The 10872-nt window shown below is 34.5% G+C and overlaps 1 protein-coding gene across 2 annotated transcripts; it reads right to left on the bottom strand.

Moving 5' to 3' along the window:
* Positions 1 to 9737, bottom strand: Mpcp1 (Mitochondrial phosphate carrier protein 1). 2 transcript variants are annotated; one of them, XM_018512661.1, is made up of 6 exons: positions 9627 to 9737; positions 9365 to 9533; positions 6041 to 6201; positions 5698 to 5934; positions 5321 to 5617; positions 1 to 570 (listed from the first exon to the last, which is right to left on the bottom strand). In XM_018512661.1, exons 2-6 carry the CDS (start codon positions 9504 to 9506, stop codon positions 343 to 345), a joined length of 1065 nt encoding a protein of 354 aa, XP_018368163.1. In that variant the 5' UTR covers positions 9507 to 9533; positions 9627 to 9737; the 3' UTR covers positions 1 to 342. The 2 variants fall into 2 exon arrangements, with proteins under 2 accessions (XP_018368163.1, XP_018368164.1); XM_018512662.1 differs by having other exon boundaries at positions 9631 to 9737.
* Between the last annotated feature and the right edge of the window lie 1135 nt (positions 9738 to 10872).

Here is a 10872-nt window from a genome sequence, read left to right as displayed (position 1 = left end):
TAGTATGTGATTGAGTAATCGGCCTGTTTATTTATAGCGATCACCCTATGTACAATGTCACGGTTACTCTAGGTAACCGATTGTGCCTTCAATAGTAGAATCCGCACAATTAGCATCCTATATTTTCTATTTGTAAGACACAATTATTTTCTCTAATCTTGCGGCAGTGTTGCCTTGCGTTGACGCTGTTATATAATGCAGAATAAATATTCCAAAATAAAATAGGACATATCGTTCAATGACGTACAATATGAGAAATTGAAGTTGCTTTATACGCTTCCCTTTTTCTAATCGACGATCGAGTGAAATGATTCGGTTAGCAATGTGCCTATCACACTGCGCTTATGCCAGGCCGTACTTCTTCTTGAGAGATTCTGGCATCTCAGGTGGTGGTGGACGAGGCATACGTAACCAAACCTTAACAGCGTCATAGATAAACCATTGCGCGGCAGTCAAGGTACCGATCATAATGATTCTCGGTCCCAAGCCCTTCCACACACCACCGAAACCGAGCTTCTTCAGGACTTGACCCGCGGATGCTCCCTTCTCTTGGTTCAACTTCGACACCACCTGGCCAAACATTTATAGATTCAAAATGTTGACAATTTAAAACTATAAGAATCGAGAGATGTCATCAAATAGTCTATGCATATGCTATACATAGTCTATGTAGCCTAGATATCTTTCGGTATCTTTATTTTGTAACATTTGAACTGATCTAGTTTTCAGCTTAATCCTTTATGTTCTCTATTTTAATGGATTATATCCGAAAATTATTTACAATAATGTGTAGTTTATTTTAGTTCAGATGAACAAAAATATAAATGATTATGAGAATTTTTCATCTTTTGAGGCTTCTATAGATATTTTACCAAGGTAATGAACAACCTAGTAGCGGAGTTGCTCTTCCAAAAAATTCCCATGTTCATTTCCCATAGCATTAATGATGTATAAATAAATAATGATAACCCATAAAACTTTAAACAATTTTGAATTTTAATTTCTTACTACGTAAATTTTAGTTTTACAGGCCTAAATAGACTGTAGCAAGAAATTTTTTTTTTTTTTTTGTTGATATGAATATTAAAATACTTTGTATTTGAATAAATCGTTTTTTCTTTTCTTTTTTAAGAAACAATGTCATTTATTTTAAAATTAAAGTAAAATGCTCATATATTTATTAGGTGTACAACTTTGCTTCAGCCATTTTCTTATAGATGACTTTAGCGGTAAGTGATGGTCGAAATAAATAGATCATAGACGTCATACAATAAACTTGGGCATCTGTCAACATAACCCCATAGAAACATTAGTCGATTTGTGACATCATAAAGTTATTCTCGATTGAAAATGTCAGTTTACGAGCCAAATTCTCGTCATTTGCGGGAGGTTTTAATTTTCTGCTTCAATATGAAGAAATCTGCGGCTGAGGCTCATTGAATGCTCTCAAACACCTATGGTGAGGTATTAGTGAAAGAACGTGTCGTGAGTGGTTTCAACGCTTCAAGAACGGTGATTTTGACGTCGAAGCCCGGCATAGCAGTGGAAAAGAGAAGGTTTTCGAAGATGCAGAATTGAAGGCATTACTTGATCAAGACTCGTGTCAAAATCAAGGAGAATTGGTACGATCATTAGGAGTGACTCAACAAGCTATTTCAAAACGTCTCAAAACCATGGGAATGATTCAGAAGCAAGGAAATTGGGTGCCGTACGAGTTGAAGTCGAGAGATGTTGAACGGCGTTTGTTTGCTTGTAAACAGCTGCTTGAAAGGCAAAGACGGAAGGGATTTCTTCATCGCATTGTGACTGGGGACGAAAAATGGATTCATTACGATAACCCCAAGCGCAGAAAATCATGGGGAGTTCCCGGCCATGCTTCCACGATGGCCAAACCGAATATTCACGGCTCCAAAGTCATGCTCTGTATTTGGTGGGACCAGCTCGGCGTAGTGTATTATGAGCTGTTAAAACCGACTGAAACAATCACAGGCCATTCGGTATCGAATGCAATTGATGCGTTTGAGCCGAGCATTGAAAGACAAACGGCCGCAATACAACGAGAGACACGATAAAGTAATTTTGCAGCATGACAATACTCGATCCCATGTTGCGAAAGTGGTCAAGACATACTTGGAAACGTTGATCCCCCCCCCCCCCCCGCCGTATTCTCCAGACGTTGCTCCCTCTGACTATCACTTGTTTCGATCAATGGCACACGGCCTGTCTGACCAGCACTTCCGATCTTATGAAGAAGTAAAAAATTGGATCGATTCGTGGATCGTCTCAAAAAATGACCATTTTTTCGACGCGGGATTCGTACGCTGCCCGAAAGATGGGAGAAAGTAGTGGCCAGCGATGGACAATACTTTGGATCATAAATGTATAACCAGTTTTTTACAATAAAGCCTCGTATTTCGGAAAAAAACGGCGGAAGCAAAGTTGTACATCTAATAAAAAAATTAAATTGAACAATGTCGTGGCTTGTTTCGAGCTTATAATTAGAATAACTTAAATTAATATAATTAACGTAAAAAAATATAAAAATATAAAAAAATATAAATACTAAATAATATCCTAAACAAATGTTTCGGTTTACAAAGGTTTCTTCAGTATTAAAACGCAGTAATATAATATTAAATTAACAAACCGAGTAAATAACAAATACAATAAAATTAAAAAAATCATTGATGATTTACACATTGTATTTGTTATTTACTCGGTTCGTTATAATATATTAATTTAAGTTATTCTAATTATAAGCTCGAAATAAGCCATGCCATTGTTCAATTTAGTCATTTATTTTATTGATAACAATAATTCTCGAAAATATTAACAAACAAAACAACAAAGAAGAGCTAATAAGAGTTTTATCGTGTAATAAATTTCTTGCGAAAAAGAAATTTATTACAATTTTCGATAAGATCAGACGTTTCGGCTTACTTTTGAGCCATTCTCAGTATATCTAATTAATACAATGTAGAATCTTTTCCATGGCTAGACGGGAAAGTGACAACTCATTCCATCTCCCCTCATTATGACACAAGGTTGGCAATTCAAGTGACAATGAATCGAAGATGAATTCCGCACAGTCATGAACACTTAAAACTTAAAAATTCAGATAATTCCGCAGAATGTCCATATTACAAATTTAGAACATAATGATTCGATTATGACGACGGTCAACAATCGAAAATGAGTCAAAATAAAATATATTTCATACTCGAATCATGCATTATGTTCTGAATTTGTAATATGTACATCCTGCGGAATTATCTTAATTTTTAAGTTTTAGGTGCTCATGGTTGTGCGGAATTCATCTTCGTTTCGTTGCCACTTGAATTGCCAACCTTGTGTCATAATGAGGGGAGATGGAATGAGTTATCACTTTCTCGTTTAGCCATGGAAAAGGTTCTACATTGTATTAATCAGATATACTGAGGATGGTTCGAAAGTAAGCCGAAACGTCTGATCTTATCGAAAATTGTAATAAATTTCTTTTTCGCAAGAATTACTGCGATAAAACTCTCATTAACCCTTCTTTGTTGTTTTGTTTGTTGTCATTTATTTTGTCATCTAATCTCGATTTTTATATTTACTCTTAAGGATGTATCGGACGTACAATCGTTGACAAAAGTGCCCCAAATTCGAAACATTCGCATAACTGCGCCAAACGTGTAGTAAATGTAGTGATAACTTATATAAATGATAGCTAATACAATATAATTTATTTTTAAAAAGTTATTTTTCACTTTTTCAATATTTTATTAACTTTATTTATCATTTTTCAACTTTTGATAACAAAACTTTTGGTAGTGAAAATGCCCTGAATTCAACCTTAGAGCATGAAATTTCTTACTTAGTTAACACCATTATTTACCAGTGTAAAACGGAAAAAGTAATTGGAATATAGTTAAAAAAGATAAATATGCATTATTTAAACAATATAAATATATTTTTTCTTCTTAATATTAATATTAGACCTTTTATGAAACGTGGCAACAACGCAACATTTGAGAGGTTGGCAGCAATGCACTTTGCAAATTAGACGATAGACGATAGACGCGTGGACCACACAATAGATTAAGATTGAGTTGATCGCGATGTCAAAAGTTACGGAAACTTATCGGTGGAAAGGCAAAATAGTTACCGAAAGTACGTATCAGAAGAGACTCGCACAACAAAAATGTACTTTTTGTACTTTTACATTCAACAAAATTGCATTTCTCGTAAGAACACGTCTCTTATAGAATTTTAATACTAACACTGGTCAATTAATCACTTATTTTTAGTATTAAAAGTACTATTAACGTTTCTAATATTCATATATACCATGAGCCTTAAATATCTAATTTAGCCTGTTTTTCGAAATAATTTAATTTTTATTCGTGTACTCCAATTCAGAATAATGCAGATAAAACGAGATTCTACCGTACAGAATTATTATAGCTATAGATTATACAGGGAATTCGCTTGGCACGATCAGCTGATTGCAACGTTGCCGCACTTACACAGTCGGTTAGTCATTAATGCAGTTCAAAAACCGCAAAATTGTTATGAATAATAATTTCTCTGAAACCGTGTTGTGAAAATTAATATAATTTTGCAAAAAGTTCCAGTAATTCAGAATCTACACATACAAAAAAAATTAAATTTTTGGTACTATTTCTTCTATACTTTTTTTACTCATTACATTCGACAAAGTTGCGTTTTCCGTAAGAAAACGTCTCTTATAGAACTTTAATACTAATACTGACCAATTAATCACTTATTTTCGATATTAAAAATACTATTAACAATACTTTTAATATTCAAAATAGCTTATTAATTGGCCAGTACTAGTATTTAATTTCTATAATCACCATAATTAAAATAATAATTACTCTCTAACGGTTTAGTGAATTTACTTGAAATTTTTTTTAGTATATTACAGATAATAAAGGAAGAGTTTCCCGAAATTTAATCGATTTGGTACTATTTTGGAAATAGCTCCAATACATCCTTAATGCGTCCGAATTTTTATCATGTGCATCATGAGAACATAAAAGATTAACCGATAGCTGGACTTTTAAATAACAAAAGTTTCTTTATCTTGACTTTTCAAATAACGGTTTTCGAACAAGTCAAATTTGATCGATAAAGGAGCATAAAAGCAAGGTGACAATGCAATAATATATTACTTTAATTTACATATATAAACGTTTATCAAAATATATGTAAATTGAAGTAATATATTTACATTGCGTTGGCTTTTATGCTCCTTTATCGATCAAATTTTTCTTTCTCTTTTTTTTACAAATGGAAGTATTCCAATAAAACCTACCGTATCAGCAGGATGGGATACAATAGCGCAGAATACACCGGCGATATATCCAGCTGCAAACGTAACCACCAGCTGTTCAGATTTACTACATTCTGATCTAGGTTTGGGTACTACGTATTTATATAGAAGTTCGACGGTGCGTTCGAAACAGGCAAATTTCATCATCGTATATGGAATCTGACGCAGCCATAGCGGTACTAAGCCTTTATAGAATCCGGTAAGACCCTCGTCTGCATACATCTTTGGTACCGCTTGTCGTAAAGTATTAGCATACCCTGGCATAGTCTGTATCCTGACCTGTAATTTGAAAACAAATGTATTGTATAGAACAGGACAGTTGATTATAATGATACAGAAAACTATTGACGACCAATTACCTTGGCGGCTTCAAATGGCGCTAAGCCAATATCTGCAAAGAATTCCGCTGAAGCCGACGATATCAAATATAAAGAAGTTCTATATTCATAAGCGAGCTCTTCGCCAACTAACGTCGAATATTGAACTTTGAAAACTTCATAAAGACCAAATTTAAACATTCCCTGGATGGAGTAGCCAAAGAAAGTAGGCGCCCAGCCTTTCACTAATCCTCGAGTGCCATCTTCGGCGAAAGTTACCTATAACACAGAATTCATAATAAATATGACATCTTATATATTATACAATAATATTGTATTATATTCACAAATATAAAAGAAAGTGAATAATAGTAAGAATAGTTACTCGGAATCCATTGAACACTGATTTGTATTTTTGAGGATCCACTTGAATTCGGCATTTGACTAAATCTAAGGGAGTGATACCGGTGTGAGTGATGCCACAGGATAAAATGCCTCCGAGACCGCATAGTAGGAAATAATGATTTGATCCAAATTCGCAACTATCTGGAAATATACGAAACAACATCGTATTAATTTTCAATTCTTCTATGTATTTTTCGGAAAATCCGACGATAGAACTCTAGCAGTATAAGTCGGTCCATAATCTTGCTTTAAGATGCCCTAAGCCATAAGTCGAAAGAGATTAAGTGACATTAATTTCTGTCTTACTATTTTTGAGCAGTCTCTAGTCTTTAAAGTACTTAAGCAAATTGACTTCAGCAAAATCTGATTCTAAAAGCATAAGTTCTCTGGCCGCGATATATCGTCACTTATAACTTACGACTTACGGCCTCTTAAAGCAAGGTTGTGGACCTAGGCTAATGTGGATCTACAAGCAGTTAAGACTTTTATTAATATTTCGTTTCAGTAGTATACGTTTAGCTAAATTCGATATAAACTCTAAAATTATTAAGTATAAACTTTCTTCTATATTTTTTCTAATTAAAAACAGAATTATTTTATGGCTATTACATCCCAGATAGCGAAGCATGTCTCAGAAAAATCGCACAAATCTGTGATTGCTTATGATGCTGGCAACTTGCTGTAGATTTGTCTTCAACGATTTCGAATATACCGAGATTGTAGCAACATGCAGACAACAATGTGTATATGTATTGCCAGTAGTTTAACAGCAAGATAGCTGCGTCAATGTTATCGTGCGTTGTCGGCAATACGATAGCATTGTATGATGCTGCATATTATTATGGCAACTTAATGGCAATAATACGAATTTTGATGATGACGAGTTTAAAGTTGTCGGGAAATTGCTACTTAATATTATCAGATCGTGAAGGCATCAAGTTACCAACAAATGAGGACTCAGTTGCCACAATTTTGGTAGCAACACATACTTAGCAATGCATGCTCAACAACATGCCAACAAGACAGACACGTTGCTATCTGGGACGATATATTATATCAATAGACAATATTTTGTTTGTGTAGTTCCGTTATTACATCGTTAAATTTAGTAAATTTAAAATTTTCACATCCAAGTTTAATGTAAAAGAAAACTTGGACTTGATCCAGGCAAATGCTTCAAGCATGCGTAGTATCATATACATGTTATTAAACTTTAAAACAAAATGTAATAAATTATTTTTTAAATACATAATAATAGTATAATTATAAATACAGTTTTATCTTTGGTTAAAAAAGTACCTAAAAATATCTTTTTGAATAAACATCTTATAATTTTTATTGCAGTATCCTTCTGTATTTTCATTTGGAACTAACGGAGCGGAGTACAATATTAAGTTTGTTTAAATGAAGAATAAATTAATATATTCAAAATTAAAAAATATCGCTTTTAAATATCGAGATATTCGTAAGCATTTCAGGGACTGCATTCCACTTAACGCTTGCAATGCTCACGAGCATCGTTTGTCCTTGTTTAATATTTGATAAACGTCAAGGATGAAATAATTTCACGAGCGATGTGAGCATCAAGTGGAAAAGCCGTAGCACAGACTTGCATAACGCATAGTGCATGAGCAAATCAACTAATCAGAATTTTTCCGTTCCTTCCATTCCATGGAAAAGAAGAATTTCGATTGGTCGATTCCCTTATGCACTATGCATTATGCGTTTTGCAAGAGTCTATACTGCAGCCAGAACGCAGCCAAGGGGTTCTTTCGATCAGCTGATTAATCGAGCACTTTTCTTGGTGCGGATTCTAAGTTTAACTGGATTTATCTCTTTTGCTTTGCTTGCTTGATCTATAAAGAAAAATCGCTTTGAAAGCACGGTCAACAATATAGGGGTGATCAAGCGAATCAAGCAAATTAATTAAATATAAACAAGGTCAATGATCGAGTCTTTTAAAGCTTTCATACTACACTCAAATAAACCAAGTAAGAAATGATTTATATCTCATGCGAGCGAATTATTCCTACCGTTTCGCCTTGTCCAAGGCTAAAAAGCATATTTTGTATAATGTGCTGATAGCACAATGGCCAACAATGACCGCACCTTATACAATCCACGACACCCATGATTTTAAATCAAATTTTCTTGCTATGTAAAATGTTAAAATTCTCACATAAAGATCATGTAATTTGTAATCTTCTTTTAACATAGGAACAGAAATTTAATAATACATTGCACAGCACATATACAAATATGACGTATGTACGTGAAATGTTTGATATTCGAACGTCAGTTTCACATTTTTCTAGTTATCCAATTTATAAAAATGTATTATAACCTACCGCAAGAAGTCGTGGAGTAAGGAACAGTGGAACGCGCTATTATTTTTTAAGAATAATTTCGAACAAACATCGATTATATATATAACTTAATGGTGATTAATCTATATCTATCAATATCTATTATTTTATTTTATATAACTATAAGGGCCTGAGCACAATAGAGGAACAGGAATTAGATATTAAGATTTTAACCTATCAGAAACTGATTACATCGGAATACACGGTTTCTGATGGTTGAAATCTTAATATCTAATTCTTGTTCCTCTATTGTGCGCAGGCCCTAACTTTGTTAAGAAACTAAATATTTTCTTAAATAATGGGAAGAAAGACTATAGATAGACTGAATGGTGCAAAGATATTACTTCAATTCTGTGCTAGATTGAATTATGTCCATTTCTATCAATACATGTTAACTTTAATATCGGTTTTACGTACTTTAATATAAGTTTTTATTCTTCTAGTTTTAAGAATTAGAAAAATAGTAAATTCGACAAATCAATTAAAGTTAAAAGTAGATAAAAGTGGATTTTAAGTTAATTAGAATTTTGGCCAAAGTTGTCTTAAATCACATCAATATTTTAAAAAAAAGCAAACAAAATGAAACAGAAGTTCTCGACAACATCGATGAGCAATCGAGCGACCTTCAAACGCGGATTTGACAATGGAACGACATTCGATCGTGTTTCAGATGACATTGAAACATACTTCGGGTTATGTAACGCGACTGTCAAATAGAAAAATGGCGTGTCTTATCACATAAATGGATCATTTCATACAAATAATAAGGGCAGAAAATCTATGGGACATCAGTAACTATTCCTGTTACAAACAAGATCGCTCTACATGGTGTTGGATATCATGAAATCACGTGAAAACTGTATAACCTCTCGATTGGGAAGATCGCTCATTTTACTCTCGATCTAAACGAGAAGGGTTCGGGAGATAATATTACTAACCACTTTCCTCGACGGAAGCGGCAACAATATTTCGATTCGGAACGAATGGCCGAGCACCATTCTCCAAGGCCTGGCACTTGACTGTCATAAACGGCGATGAAAATGAATTCATTTTTGCAGCTTCTTGCATCCAGGATAACATTGTAATTCCCGTAACTCACGCTTACACCTAAGAAAAGCACTTGTTCAGTTTAACTAGTTATATTAGATCGCAAGAAAGGATTTTCTTTTCTTGCCTGTAAGTACACATGGAAGTACATACAGACCTGTTACGAAGTATACGAGTCGTCAATCAGAAACCCATATAAGAGTGACACCAAGTGACACGAGCGAGACTACAAGTAAGGGGCAAGGGCCTCCCGCGGTCCGGTCTCCGCACAATAAAGCGGGGAGCACAGACTCTTGCATAACGCATAACACGTAATGCATAAGAATATGTACCAATCGAAGTTCTCCGTTTCTTTCCCTTCCATGTAATAGAGAACTCTGGTTGGTTTAATTTCTTATGCCTCATGTGTTATGCGTTATGCAAGAGTCTGTGCTCCCCGCTTCAGTCCGGATCTATAATAGGTGTTTTAAGATTTAAGCCATAAGAAATTGACCAACTACAGTCAAATACGAGGAGAATAATTGATTGTGATTCGTCCATTCCTTATGGCTTAAGACTTAAAAATCTATTGTAGATCCGGGGTAAATGAAACGGTAGGATCCCGTTTACCTACAATTCTGATTGTACACACGACTCATATCAACTGGTGCCTAGTAATTTTTCACTGTTTTGCCAATGAGATTATTTTATTTTTAAATTGGCCAATCAGCGATACATGTGTGCAATATACGATGTGTGCAATCGGAACTCTCCCTAGGGTGCGTTCGGGGAGACGCTATTCGTGCTATTTAGCGCTACAAACTGTTCGCGGAGCTGCAGATAACGCTAAGAAACACGATCACGACGTCACTAACGGTAGCGTTTTACATCATGACAGAGCGCTATCAACGCTATTCCTTCCGAGGTAGTGTATTGATAGCGTAGTGTTTGCAGGATTGAACAGCATCACTATAATATCACATGGGTCGAATATAACAAAATAATCGATTGATTGATAAATTTCTGCTTCCGATTAATTACTATTGCTTATTGCAGAAAGCCTGGTATTGCTAATAAAAAACTTTTTGCAATAAGCAATAGTAATAAATCAGAAGCAGAAATTTATCAATCAATCGATTATTATATTATATTCGATTTTGATTGATCAATTTTTAGCTTCTGACTTCTCATTTATTTCTAATGGTTTTTTGTAATATTACTAGTTACTGTCTCTATTCGTCGTTAATAAAATCTAAGGTTAATAAAGTCTCAATGCAATAATGCCCGTAATGCCAACGCTACCAACGCTACACTAATGTCGTTCGCGGAGCTTGCAAACGCTATCGCGCTATTGGCTCTACGAACAGCATTGGTAGCGTTTGCGTTCATAGCGCGAATAGCGTCTCCCCGAACGCACCCT

Source organism: Trachymyrmex cornetzi, unplaced genomic scaffold, assembly GCF_001594075.2.
Source record: "Trachymyrmex cornetzi isolate Tcor2-1 unplaced genomic scaffold, Tcor1.1 scaffold420, whole genome shotgun sequence".
Taxonomy (NCBI): Eukaryota; Metazoa; Arthropoda; class Insecta; order Hymenoptera; family Formicidae; genus Trachymyrmex; species Trachymyrmex cornetzi.
Note: the sequence above shows the minus strand (reverse complement) of the source record. Positions and strands in the feature narration are given on the sequence as shown.